This window comes from Lissotriton helveticus, chromosome 4_1, assembly GCF_964261635.1.
Source record: "Lissotriton helveticus chromosome 4_1, aLisHel1.1, whole genome shotgun sequence".
NCBI lineage: Eukaryota > Metazoa > Chordata > Amphibia > Caudata > Salamandridae > Lissotriton > Lissotriton helveticus.
Genome location: NC_136063.1, coordinates 1,681,358,184 through 1,681,376,661, shown reverse-complemented (window position 1 = coordinate 1,681,376,661; position 18,478 = coordinate 1,681,358,184). Strand labels below are relative to the sequence as shown.

At 43.9% G+C, this 18,478-nt stretch overlaps 1 protein-coding gene across 4 annotated transcripts in view; it reads right to left on the bottom strand.

Moving 5' to 3' along the window:
* Window positions 1–18,478, bottom strand: part of ENOX2 (ecto-NOX disulfide-thiol exchanger 2) — a 1,184,097-nt gene that overhangs the window by 61,708 nt on the left and 1,103,911 nt on the right. For all 4 annotated transcript variants that reach the window (XM_078688351.1, XM_078688354.1, XM_078688355.1 and 1 more), the window contains one exon: window positions 9,338–9,439. In XM_078688351.1, coding sequence (XP_078544477.1) covers window positions 9,338–9,439 — 102 coding nt within the window. The remainder of the gene's footprint in view (window positions 1–9,337; window positions 9,440–18,478) is intronic.

Here is an 18,478-nt window from a genome sequence, read left to right as displayed (position 1 = left end):
CTTTCGTTGAGAGTACTGAGGCTTGAATGAATGAGAGGATTGTGAATAGGAGGAGTAGCGTTGTTGATAACCTCCCCTATATGTAGAGAAACCTTTTCCTCTTGCATCCCGGAAAGGTACTTTTCGATATTGAAGTGTGCCCAAAGACCTTGCCGTCTCTGTATCTTTCTTAATGTCCTGTAAAGCGTCATCTATATGCTTGCCAAACAGCATATCTCCATCAAAGGGCATATCCAGAATTTTATTCTGCACTTCAGGGAGAAACCTGGTACATCTCAGCCAACCTTGACACCTTAGGACCGCTGAACCTGCCAAGGCGCGACAAGCCGTTGTAGCAATATCCATTGCACAATCTATAATTTCAGATGAAGATCGTTCACCTTCCTCCAGGATTTTTCTCGCTTCAGCTTTGGCACTCTCTGGAAGCTGATCAATAAAAGGAGAGAGATCGCACCACATTTGGCGATCATATCGTCCCAAAATTGCTAGTGCGTTAGAGGCTCTAACAAGGAGGCTAGACATAGAGGAAAACCTCTTGCCCACATTGTCGAGGCGCCTGCTCTCTTTGTCCGGCGGTGCAGTCAGGGGTGACGCCGGGTTTCTTGATTTTCTCTGGGCCGCATGAGAGATAACAGAGTCTGGTCTAGGTTGACCAATAAGACAGGCAGGACTGTCCTCCGGAGCCTTATACTTTTTCTCCAGACGAGGTAGAACCGGAATCACAGTAACTGGAGACTGCATCACTTTCTTACCCTCGCTCCAAACATGCTCTACTATGGGTATGGAACGGATAGATTTCTTGTAAGGCTCCTTAAAATCATGGAGGAAACAGTCTGATTGTACCACAGGAACAGGAAGGACAAATCTTTTAGATGCTCTTTCCATAAGATTATGGAAACCCCATATGTCTGCTGGAGGCGAGTCCACAGGGTACGGAGACGGTGAAGCCCGATCTGGGATAACAATTGTCCCATTCTGTATCAGGATTTGGATATGTTCCACATTCTGGTCCTCATCTGAAGAGTCATCATCATCATGTATTGTAACTACATCATGCCCTTCTGTAAAGGTTGTCCTTCATGCCTTTGAGATGTTGATGCCACAGAAGTAGAAGGAGGCTGCGGAGGTGGTGGCGGGGGAGGTTGCATGGCTTCCGAGGTTTGAGATGGGAACCTCTTTTTGTAATCCAACATCAGCTGTAGGTCATTTATTAGTGAAGACGGCATGGCCACCATACCCTGTTGAGATGGTTCCTGAGGTGTATCACGAGGAGTGAATTGTGCTTCTGGATGATGTTGACCCAAGTAATAATCATCCGAATCCGAGTCCTGGTACGTCACCTGGAGCTGAGATGGACTATAAGCATCTCTATATGGACTTTCATCCTCGTCAGAATATTCCTCCTCCAGGAGAAGAGCTGGAGGTAACGGTGTCACCCTAAGGTGCGATGTCATTTCTGGAGTAATTTGTCTTTTCTTTATAGAAATTTTTACTTTTTGTATCATCGACGGTGTCGTCGACGAGGGAATCGTCGTCGCCGGAGATAGAAGTTTCCTCGACTGTGGGATGATCGTCGACAGTACCGTAGACGAGGTCGACGTCAGAATCATCGTTGCCATCGGCATCGTCGACGTAGTCTTCGTCGTCGACACCATTGCCGACGTCATCACCGTCGACGTCGAGGTTGTCAGTCTCGTCGACGAAACAGAGGTAGGATGTATCGGCGTCGACGACTATGTAGTCAGAAAAGCAACCGACGACGGGCCCGTCGACGGAGTTGAAATTGAAACTGGCTGGATTTTTTATGTCGTCATCGACGTACCTGAGGAATTTGTCGCCGACGGACAGATTTTCTTCTCTCCTTTTGTCTCCTGAGGTGTACTTGAAGGTTTCTTGAAGATTTTCTGTTTTTCAGATGGTGAAGAGGTAGTAGAAGGGCCTTGGCTTGCCTTCTTACCAGATAACACCTCAGGAACAAGTACCTCTTTCTCCTTTGCACCTTGGTGAGGAGATTTTTTGGGACTAAGCCTTTTAGACCTCTCAGAGGTCTTTTGAGAGGCCTTAGCAGGGGGTTCAGCAGATGTAGAAGGGGAAGACCTACCCCTTTTTGCAGACCTCCTCGAAGATGTTGCTGAGGAGGAATCGTCACTATCACTAGAAAGTACCTCTTTCCGTGACTTCATCTTCTGTAACCAAGTCAGAAGTCTTCCTTCCCGATCCCTCAGAGTCTTGGTGGAGAAGGTCCTGCAGATCTTGCAATCAGTGGCCTTGTGATCCGGGTATAAGCAATAAATGCAGTCTTTATGCTTATCTTCAATATAAAGTCTTTTCTTTGAGCAGGTAGCACAGGCTCTGAACAAAGCTTTCTTTTCTGACATCCTGAAGAGAGATTAGATGAAGAAAACCAAAGTTGAAGAGAAAACTGAGCAGAGTTCAGTGGAGACTCCCTTAGCACAACGTGCGGTAAAAAATTTGAGGCTCTGAGGCTCTCTCAGGAGGGTTCTATGGGGTGAGGCTGATCTGATTGGTTGTTGCAAGTTTTTGGTCTCTTTTATAAAAAGAGGTAGAAAGGTAAAAAAATTAGATGAGGCCTAGGCCTTACTTTCTCTTTTGTACACACTGCTATGGTATTTTCTATTTACCGAGGCTCCCAGGCTGACGACGGGGAATGATACAAAGCATGGGAATCTATGAAAGTTCCAATACTGGAGCAAACTCAATTAACAGACCAGGGAAAAATGGCGAAAAGAGTGGATGATTCACGAGTAAAAAGTCAATTGTGCAAGCAAGCCATCATTTTAAGTAGTACATTAGTCTATCGTTTTCTTAAAGAGAAAAAAAAATCGATAATCTGATATGATATGTGTGATATAGGCTGCAAAATATTGTGTAAGACATAGGGGGTTGTGAGGCAAAAAAATGGGAGAGGCAGAAACAAAAGAATTACAGAGAAGGGGAGATCCAAATGTTTTGCGCAGAGGGGGTTTTGTGCAGCAGGGCTTGTGAGCCCGTGGCAGACTGAGACTGTCAGTAATCCTAGCTGCTCATGGCCCTGGGCAGTTGTGGTTGGATGTCTCCAGTGGGTTGAATATACGTCTCAGCCTCAGGCCAGGCAATGTGGCCAACCACTGCAGAGCAAAGCCTGTGGGCATGCACAGTGAATGCTGAGGGCTTGAGGTGGCCTGGGTGCAGGTCAGTATCCCTTACCCGCTGCACACAGCCCAACACCATGCATACCAGTGGTTGTATAAAAGTTTGTTTTTAAAAAACATTCAAAGTTACTGGAAAAAGGACAGTTAAAAATGTAGTTATGGTTGTGTCCCAAACACACAAAACAACTGAAATCCACGACTTATGGTGTGCAACATGCACAACATATGACATAACTCGCCTGTCTTGCACAAAGCATCCATTTCATGCGGGACTGGAAAGTTAAATAAGCGAACATGGCAGGCGATTAGAGTTGCGACGTGCTGCGGGCCATAAATGGTAAACTTCAGCGGTTTTGTGCATTTGAGCTAGAAGCTCAGTTTTAAACTCTTGGGGGAATGTGTGTGTTAACTTATTTGTAAAATGCTGGTTCTCGTTTAGAAGTGGATGCATCCACCACCAGATGGTGTCAGTGCTCGTTAGTGAGCGCACGACCTTGCTATCAACTTCAACAGAACTTCTTCACATACAAATAAGCAAGCACTAAGGAACTGAATTCACCGTCTTATGCACACAGTGTTGCGGTCAATGTGTTTCAGCTCAGACCGAGTCTTTCTAAAGACAAACCCGGCTCAATTCCCTGTAGACAAAAATACATAATCAGCAATGAAAACAAAAACATACTTCACATCTAAAGCGTATTTATATATATGAATTGCTGAATATACATGTGGGTTAAGGTTCAGAACATAAACATATTTTAAATAGTGATATTAACCTGCGATGTAATGTTGAAAGCAGTACTGGTATGAAAGCTTATCTGCAATGTATTGACTACAATGTAATGACTCCCAAGGTATATCGCTCAACATGTAATGTGGCTGTCTCACACATGTACACACACACACCCACCCACAAGCACACACCCTTTAAGGCACCACTTTGTGCAAATAAGGTTACATATGCTTTTAGTAAATTTGTGTTGTAAAGAGGTGGTTGAGACTGATGACCTGTTGACCTTAGAAGAAATTAAGGTGTCTATCTTCATGCTCAATTTAGGGCCTGTCCTAGATCCAGATAAGCTGCACAGTGAATTCTATCAAGTTTTAAAATGAATGTCACAAAGAGTTTCTCTAGTTTATTAGTTGTAGCTAGAGGTGAGCACAGAAAGACATCTCCTCCTCAAATAAAAGACTAACCAATGTACATCCTACCTCTACTAACCCTGGTCTATTGTAAACAATGACTGCAAAAGTTTAGCAAATGTGGCCACCATTACATGACCAATTTAGTGCACCACAACCAGACAGGATTAATCTTTGCCAAATCCATTTCCTACAACCTATGGTATCTTAATAATGTGATTGAAGGGAGGCAGAGGGGACTGGCTCTCACGTAGCCACTTTGGATTGCAGGAACATCAGATTTAGTGAGTAGTGTTTCTGTGGAAGCAGCAGTGTCACCCAAAGTTTCAATCAAAGCAAAAAAAGTGGAAACATCTTGTGAATCGCACACAACTGAGGTGTCTTCTATGAAAGGGAAACATGGATATGATGCCTGTGATCTCCACTGATGTTTGCACGGTTCTTTTAGTCACTAGCCTCTATGATAACTGCCTCTTTTTGCATATTCACCCCCACATTTTTGGACTGATGGAGCTAACCTGATCCCAGTGCCAGCGTTCTAATCATATACCAAGTAAAGTTGAATTGGGTACACCCAATTGGCAAGTCCTGGCTCACATATAAGTCCGTAGTGTATGATACCCCAGGTACCCAAGGCATGTAAGACAGCCTTAACCCAGGGCTGCAGCACTGGTTGTGCCTCCCTGTGTGTGACATAGACAAAATGGAGCTCAGCCGGTCACTGAAGTCTCACAGGGTAGTGTATGACATTGCCAGTTCGACTTTGTCATTACACCTAATGGCAAAGCCACCACTTTCCTTAAGTGATGTATGTACGTCTACCCTAAGGAAGGCCTTAGGCCTATGGCAGGGAGCTGTATTTTACTAAGAAAGACATATTATTTTCTATATGTCTTACAGTAACACTTTCAAATTGTCGTATTACAGTGGAAAGGTTAGGAGCACCATAGGCTAACACAGGGTTACCGACTAGCACCCCTGCCCAGCTAACTTTAAAATGGGACCAGCAAAAAAAAGTCAAGTAAGGTATCAAATTAATTGAAATGATGAACCCTTCCTGATGGCCAGGCCAGACTTAAGTCACTATTAAAGTTGAGCAACTTTTACAAAGTTGCCACTCTGCACTTCAGCTAGTCCTGTAGCCTCACAAAGGCAGCAACACAGACAGGGTTCTGACCACATGGGTAGACGTGTGAACAACTCCCAGGTCAGGGAACAAAGACAGTTTCTTCAGAGCGAGGTTTCCCCTCATCTCGCAGGATGGTCACTCAGGGCTTAAGGCAGGCTTCAAAGGTGAAGCCCCCTTTAAAGGGTCGCTTGTGACAACATCTCCGAGCAGGATGCCTTTTGTTCCTGCAGACAATTAGAAGACAGAACTATGGGAAGGAAAACGGTGTCCAAACTGTTTTGCAGTGGGCGTATTGCCCACTGGTATCTACATCTATAGGGTGGGGCACCCTGCTCCCGACGACCGAGGAAGAGTCGTGCCGTCTTGAAGGGGGCAAGATTGGGGCACTCTAGGATAGCCAGGTTCTATACATCACAGGAACGTTGTCACAATGAGGAGGGAATCCAGTATCCCATTGGCCAGTGGCCACATGGTCCCCTTGGGGCACTTTCCTGGGATAAGTAGGGCACCCCTGGCACTCTTCCCTTCAGCTCATGTTGGCGAAGAAAAGAAGACTAAAGAAGGACTGCCCTGCTGCCTTTGAACCGCGCAAAGAAAGGCTGCACCATCAAGAGGATTTCACCTGCTGCACTTTTGGGCTAGTGAGAAATTGACTGTGTCTGCGGCTCCTGACCCGGGGAAAAGGTGATTTCCCAGCTTCACTAAGACCAGTGACTCCGCAGATGAGTCTGCTGATCTCCTTGAACCAGCTCCAGGTCAATAAATGCTCAAAGAGCCTAAACATACAAGCTGGTAACACCGCAGATGTTTTGCAGCTACCAGTTGCCGGGCACCACAAAGGAAAAATCTGAAATAGCCAATACCTGCACCAGAGTCTGGCGGACCGAGGAGTGCTGTCCAAGTTTGGATTGGTCACATGCAAAGGACACCAGCCCCCACCAAAGAGTTTGCATCGGTGCTGCATGATCAGTAGTGCAGGATCGCCTGTCTAACTACTGCAGCGTAGAGTACTTCAAGAGACCCTGATCTCAATTGCCAAAGTTGATCCTCCTCACCCGTGGTCCCAGGAACCACCATCAATCCACACCTGTTGAACGCACCACAACCGGAGAATCCTTCTGAGCGTCTTTGCCTGCATCTCTCAGCATCAGGACCACTCCTTTGACTTCTAGGGTGGTTGTCCTGTAAAGTTTGGAACTTGCTGTAAAAAACTTACTGGTGGCTGGGTAACTGTTCAAAGTATCCTTTCTGGCCCCTGTAGATCTTATCCCCGCTCGATTTGGTCGCCCAAAACTGGCTGAGTACTCGCACTAACTCTTTCAAACTTTCCAAAAGTTTTAAAGTTTATGGTGCCAGTGCTTGTTGCGGGTTGCACAAAAGTGCTAAAACGTTCTAAAATCCGTATCTCTAGAACCCTCCAGTGGATTTTAATGATCAAGGTCTCAAAATATTAATAAAAATGTTCTCTATTCTAAATTGCTGTTGTGTCTTTCTTTTGGTGTGCCAATTTCTTATTTTGCTGTCTGGTGCTGTTAAATGCTTCAGACTGAGTTCCTTTGGGTACCTGCGAGTGTACTTAACGATAAGGCCGCACAGCCCTATCATATAGAACACCCAGCCCATCACAATAATGGTGAAAAAAGGAATGGGAAAAGCACAGAACTGCATCTTACCCTTTATAAAGATGTTGTGCTGCAATACATAACCCACCCAAAAGTTAACTTGCCACAACATAAGCCATTGTAGATCCATTTTACGGGGGTGGAGGTGTCGGGGGTTCCTGGTAGCGGATAAGACCCTGACATGACGGAGTCTCTTCCATTAAAAATGGCAACAGAGACATGCAATTACTTAGGCATTAACACACCCCTAAGAGAATCCAGAAGTGGAAAGGTGATAGTCTGAATTACCTCTAGGTATTTCTAGCTGTCTAGATCCTGCTCTGTACAGTAAAAGTTTATTTAAGAACTCCCTCCCCCTTTTTTCTGAGATTGAGTCCGAGGTTGAGTCCACCCTGGTGGTATCATACAACTAGGGTGGGGAGAGGTTGCCTATGATGAAGCATGCCACAAAAAGTGGGTGAGGTTTTCTTTTCCAATAAGATTGGTATTTTGCTAGGACATTTCCTAATGCCTAACTAAGACTATCATCAAGGTATTAACCAAATCGGCTATTAGAAATGGGAGTCTGTAGTTGGCAGTGGTTTGCGCACTGTCCAAGTAGCGACCCTTATTCTAGTCAGGTTAAGGGAGTTACAAACGCAAGATAACCCCTGCTCACCCCCTTGGTAGCTTGGCACGAGCAGTCAGGCTTATCTCAGAGGAAATGTGTAAAGTATTTGTATATAAAACTTACAGTAACACAGAGAAAACACTACAAATTGACACCACATCAGTTAAAAAGATAAACAATCTTTATCTAAACAAGAACAAAACAACAAAAATCCGACATACATAAGCAGAGATATCACTTTTTAAAGGTTTTACAAGTTTAGTCCAAAGAACTCTATGGGTGTGTTGATTTTAGTGCAAAGTACCTGTGATGCGGCAAATTCTTAGACATAAAACATCAGCAGAGGAGGGAAGCATCAGAAAACACAAGTGATGCGTCGATTCTTGAGTCCCAGGGGAATGGAGGTGTAAGTTTTGCTGCACAACAGGTTTAGTGATGTGTCAACTCCTTCCCGTGAGGTGAAGCGATGTGTCGAATTCCAGCAAGCAGCCTCGGCTCCTTACTGCGAGATGACGCAGTTGGAGACTTGACGCACAGGTGTGATGCATGAAAAAGCCACGCACGCTGTTGATTCTCCCAGCCGCGGGCAGGTGATGCGTTGATTCCTTCAACTGCACAGCAGGGCCTGCATTGGAATCAGGAAAACGGTGCCCAGGACTGGGACTGCTTGAAATCTTTCAGCCGCACAACAGGCGGTGCGTCAAGTCTTTAGCCGCACTGTGGCTAAGCACTGGTTTATCAACCGCACGGTATTGCTGAGACGGGAAAAACAGACACTGAAGGGCAATGCGTGGATTTTCTGTACTAGTAGCAAAAAAACAACCTCCAAGGGCCCGGAACTGGGGTTGGCACCACTTGGCAGGTTAGAACTCCCAGTCTAGGAGTTCAGGGGAGCAGCAGATGAAGCCTTTGACTGCCCTGAAACTTCCAACAGGAGGCAAGCACACATAAACCCTTGAAGAACTGTGACAAGCAGGATAAGAAAGTAAAGTCCAACCCTTCTACTGCTCAAGACAGAGGCAGCAGGCCAGCACAACACAGCAACATGTAGAGTGGCAGTTCCCCTCCTACAGCTTCTCCAGCTCTGCTTCTTGGCAGAATCTCCTCTTGATCACATGCACTGCACCCTGTCCATGGAGCTACTTGGACCTACCTTAGGGGCGCATTACATGTAATAAAAGGGAACATTTGGGCCTGGCAAGTAGGTGCACTTGCCAGGTCGATATAGCAGTTTGAATCTGCAGTCACAGTCCCTGCAGTGGCAGGTCTGAGACAGGTTTGCAGGGCTACTCATGCGTGAACAATCAATACTGCAGGCCCACTAGTAGCATATGAATTACATGCCTTGGCCGCACAGTGCACTTTACTAGGGTCTTACCAGTAAATCAAAAATGCCAATCATGGGTAACCAATCACAATCATAATTTACACAGGACACTTGCACTTTAGCGCTGATCAGCAGTGGGAAGGTGCCTACAGTTCAAAAACCAGCAAAAACGAAGCCCAGCATACCGTCAAAAATACAGGAGGCAGAAGCAGAAGCAAAGACTGGGGAAACCACATCAAGGATGCCAGGGCTAACAACGGCTTAGCTTGTTTTAGCCATTGCACCAGTTTATGGTGTTTTTGACTCAAATGTACGTGAGCAGGCTTACCGCCTCCTCTCCCCTTGTGTGCTTACCGTTATCATTGCTAGTCGCTGTTGGGATAGCACATGTTGTTCTCTTACTTTGAGCAGTTCAGCCTCTTTTTTCTTATATTCATCTTGTATTTTTAGTAGATGCTGAAAAACAGAAATGAAAGAAAAAATTGACTATCTCTAGGAACAATGCAGTAGTCAAGTTGGAAGGAAATCTTTTTAGTGTATCATTCTGCCTTCCAGGACGTGTTTCTATCGGAATGGATAATGAAGCATTGTACACACAATCATAACGCTCCGCCTCGTTCCATTTTTTATCTCCTACTGGTTTTACTCAGTGGATTAATGCATCAACTGCAGGGACCTCTGTTTGACCACATTGCCAGGAAGTTCAAATCCCAGAGGGTCCACCCCGCGTTTCGCCCTTCACATGTCGATAAAATAAGTAGCATTGAGTTGAGTTGGGTAAAAAGAAACATCAGGATACCTTTTTAGGTGAATGTGAGCTTTACAAATACACTGTATGTTACTGATACCATAGAGAAAGCAATCCTTTCTGCTAGTTTTTCACAGCACTGGCAAAGCCAGTGGATGAGGCTTTAATATGGCAAACAGCATTTGTGCAAGCAATGCATTTAAATAGCATTTATAAATGACCTCATTTACATTTGTTGGCACATTAAAGTAAGATCTATTGGCTTTGGCAATCCTTGTATTGCTCGTCATTTACACCGTTCAGCAGTTCGCAAATACAGACACTCAAAACTGGAGACACTGCCCTGTACTCGGGTCCTTCCAGCACCTCTTTGAAAACAACTACGTGTATAGAACGGAGGACCGTATAACTGGATCACGGAAAAAATCTGTGTTTGATCTGAGAAGGACGGTGCAGTGGTTGCCAGAAGACAGCCGATTAACCTTTGCATACATTCCCAAAATTAACCTACAATCTGTCCCAACAAATAGTATTAGCTGTGTTGACTGCCAAAATTCACACAGGCTGAATGAATGTGCCTGCTCAAAAACTAGAACTCCGTTCTGATCGATATCTATCCTATGATATGACTTTCAAAAAAAGGTTAAGTTTTTAGTCATGGCTCAAATTTTACCTAAATGCAATTATGCTGTTGTGCTCAATATAATAAAAAAATATATAAAGATAACTTAAGCATGTCTTTTGACACAGGTCCAAGGTGACACCAGAGGAGAGAAACTTATGCCAAATGAAGGTGTTATTTCACCTCAAACTGGAGGCCTCTTTAGTTGCCTAACCAGAGTACTATGTGCAAAGAGAAGACACATCCAGATATATTTATAATAGCGGAATGGGAGTTATTTTATAGGTGCTAAATATAGGTTATATGGTAAATGGCCAATATTAGCAGATTAACAAAGTATATATACATAAAAAAAGCAAAATGTAAATCTGAATATTTTAAAACCGCTTTGAATATGTGATGTAATTTGAAATTAAAGGCTAAAGAATAGTTCAGTTCAAAAATCAAAGTTTATTTGGACAATTGTCCTTAAACAGATAAAACATTTTAAAAAACAATTCATTGTTGCATAAAAACTTTAAAACAGTATATACCTTACAACTCATTAAAATGGGTCAAACACGACTTGAGCTAATCGCAATTTATAATTTGTTTAACTTTTTGCATAAATCTCCCCTGTGCACAAGTAATATCTAAATTCACCATTTCTGTTAGGACACTTGCAGCAAGTCTATTATGTATACCGTATTTTTTTAAAATGGGACATAAGATCTCTTTTCATGGTTCTAAAAGCTTTGTACAATCCAATAAAATATGCATCATGTCGCATGTAGTTCCCAATATACACTTACAGTTTCCAATGCTATCTATCATCACTAATTTTACTCTAGTCTTACAATGATAAGGATTCAATCCAGTTCTTAATCTTAGAACTTCTCTCCTCAGCCATCTATTCGATAGTCTATCCGTATAAGGAAAATGTGTATCTTTTCGCCAGGCCTGGGCCATAAACTGTACCAACTTTTCCGTCGCCAAATAATCTTGGTCTTCGGCTCGGGATACTTCATATCCTACCTCCCTAAGAGCCTTCCTCGTAACTTCCATTTGAAGAGTCACGGGACTTACATCCAGTCTCAGCAATTTACCAACCATCTTAAGGGAATTTCTAACCCCTTTAGCCCATGATCGTTCACTCGTCAAGGCTTCCCTCCTACACCATTGCGAGACTTTTAGATCTTCCTCAGTGCCCAAACGCTGCCAGAATCTAACTAAGGCCATACAGACTGTAAACTTCCAATAGGTTACACATGTTTCTAACCTTACAGCTTGCACCACTGAACATTTAGGGAGTGAGAATAGATTGTTCAAAGCTTTTACCTCCTCTACGTCCCAACCATGTTTACCACCCAAAAACAGTAATTCAGCCCCATATAGGAATTGCGGGGGCACCATTGTTAGATATGCCTTTAGGACCGGCCTTTCTGATTTTTCTCCACAGCTTCCATTAAATTTCTTAAGGCCATTTATTGACGCTGCTGTCCTTGTTCTACATGCATCAAGGTGGGTTGTCCATTTAAGATTTTTCTGAAACCACATACCCAGATACCTGTATTCTTCTACAGTTTCCAACTTCTCAAGGCCTAGGTACCAGCTAGATCTTATTTCACTTCTTCCAAAACATAAGACCTTTGTTTTGTCCATGTTGACTACTAACTTTTTCGACTTACAATACTCATGGAAACTGTTCAGCTTTTTCTTTGTAACCCGATCTCTGTTTGGTCAAAAATTACCAGGTTGTCTGTGTATAGGAGGCATGCTATATGTTCCCCATTTATCTTAGGGCTTGCCGCCGTTGCTCTATCTAAAATTGAGGGTAGGTCAGCTATAAAGAGTGAAAACAGTTGAGGGGCTAAAACACACCCTTGTCTTAGCCCATTTCCAATCTCAATTTTTCTAAATATATTCCCACCTAAGTCTAAAATGATCTGTGCCCAGTTTGCAGAAGTTGTATTAGGCTCAACAGTTCTCTTGGAATATCATAGCCAACCAATGTCTCCCACAGCTTCCCACGGTCTACTAAATCAAATTCCGCACGGAAGTCCACAAAGCAACAGCACAACTTACCATTCTGCTCCATGGACTTCCCTGCAATGGACCAGAGTGCGAAGCAGTGGTCGACCGTCGAATGGCCCTCCTTAAACCCCCCTTGTTGTGGAGGTACAACGTGATTCATCTCTGACCACTCCTTTAGTTTTTCTAAAATCAATTTGGCAAATACTTTTTCGCCGATATCCAATAAATTGATTAATCTGTAATTTTTAGGAGAGTTAAGGTCACCTTTTTTGTGAATAGGCCTTATAATTGCGCCTCTCCAATTTTCAGGGATTTGGCCTGTGGCAAGAATCCCCTGGAACATTTTTTAAAAGAAAAGAGCCCACCACGCCGGCCTCTTTTTTATTACCACCGCAGGGAGATTATCAGGTCTGGCTGCCCGTGTCAAATTTAGGTTAGACACAATTTTTCTGACATTCTCAACGGAGAAATTATCCTCCATTTCTTTACTCACTCCGCACCATACAATTGGGTTTAAGCATTCAGTTTCATTCCAGTTCCCATAAATGTCCCCTAAGTATTTTGCCCACTCATTTTCAGGAATCACACATTTCAGGGCACCCCTTTCTTTATTTGAACTTTCTTGCACCAATCTCCAAAACCCTTTCAAATCTTTGGATTCTATTGCGGTCAGCAGGCTAAAGAATAAGTTGGCATCCTTAGCTTGATTTGTTGGAGCAGCACATTACAAAAAAAAACAGTCATATGGACAAATGTGGCCTCAATTGAAGTACTGGTATGCTTTGACAAAATGAGGACATACATTAGGAGCAAAGTAGACAAAGAGATATGTCACGTAAATTGCTTTGCCTTTAAAAAAACATGAAGCCACATTTTGGAAATCTACAGCATTTTTATTAAAATTATTTCATTTTTTGGTTTGTGAATTACATAAAATATTTGTATTCATTTTGTATTTGACATATACTTATTTCTGTATTTTTGGGTATTGTATTGAGGTTCAAATAGTAGAAATTGGTTAGGCTTATAGTAGTGATTCAGTCGGGGTCCACAGTGTTATGAATTACTACTCTAGATCTTTAAGAATCAAGTAGCTGTTTTACACTAAGTGCCCCCGGGCGGAATGGACGTACTTGCTCTTTTTCTGTCTCACTGGGCAGTTTGTTATTACAGAATGGGCCAATGGCACATGAGCAGCCCTTCATGATATATAGATCACTCCCGTACTATTATTTGCACCTGTGCAATTTCAAGGGGGCGTTTCCTCAACTGCATAAAGTCATGGCCCAAAGTAAATGAGTAAATACTCTGCCTCTTTGCCAGCACCGTTTCTCAGAAAAAATTCAGAGACAAAGAAGGTGTTAAGGAGCGCACAGACTGTGACACACTGAGGTTGCGGCCAGTCATTGAGCCCCCTAGCAAGTAGATGCCAAAGACCCCTCCAGTCATCACTCACTGCACCCCCCTACAGGGGGACCTCTGCTTTCCTTTCAAACACCAGGTATGTTGCTGCCTGCACAATGAAACACAGACAGGTGGCTTCAGATAGCTTGTCTGTCTTTCACTAATGTGCTGTTCCCAGTGCATGCACAGATTCTCACCTGCACTGGGAACAGTGAATGTGTTGAAGTTGACTCTGTGACCAGACCACAGACGTAGGAATGCGCTGCAGCACGGAGTAAGACAATGCACCATATCCACAATTTTGATCTCAAAGCTGAGGAATCAACTTTACATAGACTTTTCCAGATTTTCTGAAGAAGGTAGATGCAAAGGCTATATTGACTTTAAATACCTTTCTTTTTAAGAACGCCTACATCAACTCCATATTTTAGGACTAAAATGTAAGCATTTGCCTGAGGAACCAAATGGCTGAAAGGCCTTGGATTGCATTCATCAGGAGCAGGGAGAAGCAGTTAGAAGAGGTACCCTGTGCCCTCCAAAGCTTCTCAGTTAGTTGTTTGATCTCCATCTTCTAGCATAACAAGCTACATTACGTCAATGGCCTTTACCATAGATCATCTTTATCAACCATGAAAAGACTACAACAGATTCAGAACTGTGCTGCCAGTCTACTCCTACATGTAAAGCCACAAGGCCACATCTCCCTTGCCTTGAGGGCCCCTACATTGGCTACCAGTTTCCAGGATATCCACGTACAAGCTGCTTTGTATCACCCACAATGCAATACATAGAACATGCCCGCTTTTCATCAGGAATAAAACCACCAAATACATTCAACAAAGCAACATCCACTCCAGATTGGTACCTCGTCTCAAATTCCTACAAGACAAGAAAAAACATAGGTGGCACATCTTTCTCTGTTCAAGCAGTTAACCCCTTCCGTGCTCCCGTCGGCCAACAACCGAAGGGAGCACTCCCTCCCCAGTGCTGCCGTCGGCTGACGAAGCCCCGCCCACCCTATAGAACGCCCGCACCGCGGCAGAAATACCACCGCGGTTAAGGCGTTAAACTATGGAATTCATTACCTCCATCCGTAAGATCCACAGATAACCATCTTATCTTTAGAAGACTACTCAAGAGTTGGCTCGTTCCTACAGAACCATCCTACTCAAACACAAATGTACAGTGTATCCCTGTGTATATAAACATTTAATTAGATTTTATATAACAAGACGTGTATTTTCTGATATGTATAGGTACTTATGTATCTATATATTTATTGCTTTATCCTGCTGTAAAAAAAACTACATTTTTTTACTCTCCCCAATACAATACCCTATATATCACCTTATCACTCTCTCAATGTATCCTCTACCTCCACTATCTGACTCATCCTAAACCGCATTCTACTACCACCTCCAAAATAACTCTTTCTAGACTCCTCCCTTCTTGGATCACCCCAAACCTCATTTTAATACTGTGATCTCCCTAATCCATTTCTAGAGATTCTTCTCTCCTCCATCGCTCCTTATACTCATCCCAAACCTCATATTATTACTATGATCTCCCAATAAACACTTTCTAGACGATGCCCTCTTCTATACCCCATTTATCCTTTCCAATCCAACTAACAGACATGTCCACCTCTCAAATTAACTCAAATTTCCCCTTACTAATCCACCACTTATCCTTTCTGGGTTCTGGATTAGCAAGTTCCTTGCAGAAAAGCACTTTGACGCCTCATCAGGGGTAGTAAGCGCTATATAAGAAAACAAGTTACTTACCTGTAACTGTAGTTCTCCAGTATTGGAAGCTTTCATAGATTCACATGCCTGAATTATTCCCAATCGTCGAGACAGGAGTCTCGTGTATATAAAAAAGCAATGCATAGCAGTATAGCAAACTGAGGACAGGCCTAGGCCCATTTTCCTTTTGCAACCCATAGCCTTTGTTATGTAAAAAAAGGCCCAAACTTTTCCCTGAACCAATCAGCTGTCCTCACCCTCTAGAACACTCCTGAGAGAACCTCTTGCCCCTTAGATTTTTGCGCACTTGTGCATACTAAACACTTGCCGTGCCAAATCCAAGGTGAGCCTCTCTGGAGAACTACAGTTACAGGTAAGTAACTTGTTTTCTTACTCCAGGTTAGGAACTTTCATAGATTCACATGCCTGAATTAGAATAGTGGAATAGTGAGCAGTAACATCACAAAGCACATTTGTTCCTTCTATTTCAACCGTGTGCAACACAACTTGTGCATTATAAAGCTTAGTATAATATCATAAATGTGACTTTGTAAACAAGACAAAAGAGGATGGAGGGATGTAAAAAAAAAAAAAGGCTCACCATCACTGGATGATGTTTCTCAGCACCGCTTCTCAAAACGCCGCTTCTGTCTCTGCGGTTGCTTCCAAGCAGTAGTGCTTGGTAAATGAGTCCGTAGATGCCCAGGTCGCTGCTCTGCAGATATCTTGTATAGGCACTCCTGCAAATAACGCCATGGACGTGGACACTGCTCTCGTCGAATGGGCACGAACTTGTGAGTTCAGAGGCTTCCCAGCAGCTGGATGACAGTAAACAATTGCACTGGAAATCCATCTGGCAATTCCACGTTTTGATAAAGGAAAACCTTTCCTGGGTGTACTGAAGGCGACAAAGAGCTGTGAAGATTTTCGAAAACCTTTGGTTTCTTTAAGATAGAACTTGAGACATCTCTGAACGTAAGACTCTTTCCGCCGCTGTTGTTGGATGAGAAAAGAATCGTTTCAACACCAATGGCTCATTCAAATGGAAATCAGTAGACACCTTAGGAATATATCTTGGATTAGTCCTCAGAATCATTCTGTCCTCTTTGAACTGCAAAAAAGGGTCTCGAATTGTGAGAGCTTGTAGTTCTCCTACCTCCTAGCTGAAGTTAGAGCAAGGAGAAGCGCCACTTTCCAAGATAAAAATCTATGGTCCGCTCTGTGTATGGGTTTGAAAGGTTGTTTCATCAATTTAGACAATACTATGTTCAGATTCCAGAGCGGTGGCGGAGGTTTTATTGGAGGGAAAACCCTGAATAATCCCTTCATAAACTGCTTGATGATCCTGGCTGACCATAAGGAAGGGCCTGATGCAGATCTCCTGTATTGGGATATTGCAGCTAAATGCACTTTTAAAGAAGCGTGAGCTAATCCAGACTTTGCCAACTGCAAGATGTATGGGATGATTTCATGAGGTGCCGCCGTCAGAGGATGGGCACTATTCCGTTGACACCAGAGACAAAACCTCTTCCACTTCATCCTGTAGGTTTTGTTTGTGCTCTCTGCCCAAGCCTTCGATAGGATGTTTCTGCACTCCTGTGAAATGTTCAGATGTTGGAACTCTCATAGTGCTCAGGAGAAAGGCCGCTAAGTGCAAGGATTTCGGGTCCGGATGGAGCCCTTGTCCCCGGGACACTGTCAGGAGTGATGGTATCGGCTGGAGGCGAATAGGTTGCGCTTCTGACAGCAGCAGAAGCTCCACGAACCAGTGCTGTCTGGGCCACCAAGGGGCTATCGGGATCAGCCTGCACGGTTCCTTCTTTATTTTCCTGAGGACCCTTGGTAGGAGGGGAATCGGGGGAAAAGAATAGGCAAAGACGTCGAACCATGCCATCGAAAATGCATTCCCCCAGGATCCCCCCTGGGGAACCCAGCTTGCGAAGAACCACCATTTCTTGTTCTCCCTTGTGGCGAAGAGGTCCACTGTTGGTTTGCCTCATGTTCGAAAAATGCTGTCCAGGACTTCCTGGTCCAACTCCCACTCGTGGCAGGAAGTTTTGAGCCTGCTGAGAGTATCTGCTTTTGTGTTCTGATTCCCTGGTTGGTGTTCTGATTCCCTGGTAGGTGTTCTGCAGACATGGATATTCCTTGTTGTAGAACCCATTTCCATATGTTCTGCGCTTCTTGAGAAAGGGAGAGAGATCTTGTGCCTCCCTGCTTGTTTAAGTAGTGCATCACAGTCGTGTTGTTTGTTCTTATCAACACGGACGAATCTCTGACTCGTGGCAGGAAAGCCAGCAACGCGAGGCGCACTGCCCTTAGTTCCAGCAAGTTTATGTGCAGTTGTTGTTCTTCTAACTTCCATCGACCGCTGACCTGCAGGTCCTGCAGAAATGCCCCCCATCCTTCCAGGGACGCATCTGTAGTTACTACCAATGGGGCTGGAGCCGTGAGAAATGAGAGTTCTTGAGAGACGTTTTGCTGTTGCGTCCACCACGCTGCTGCCTGCAGCATGACCGGTGTCACTCGCACCACATCCTCGAAGGATCCCTGTGCTTGACACCATTGGAGGTCGAGCTGTTCTTGTAATGGCCACATTCTTAATCTGCAGTGAGGCACGAGGGGAATACAAGATGACATTATCCCTAGCAATGATTTTTACCTGCGTACTGAAAGATACTTTCTTTTTAGAAATCTCTGGAAGTGGGACACTATTTTTTGTTGTCTTTCTGTGGAGGGGAATGCTTTGTTTTTCTTCGTGTCTAAGATTGCTCCCAGAAAAGTTATCTGTTTCTTTGGTTGAAGGGGTGATTTTTTCTCATGCAGAGTCAATCCCAGCTTGGTGAACAAGTCTATGCACGCCCCCGTTGACGCTCTGGTTAGTGCTTCTGTTGGTGCCTTGACTAACCAGTCGTCTAGGTAAGGAAAAACTTGATGTTTTTGTTTCCTTAAAACAGCCGCCA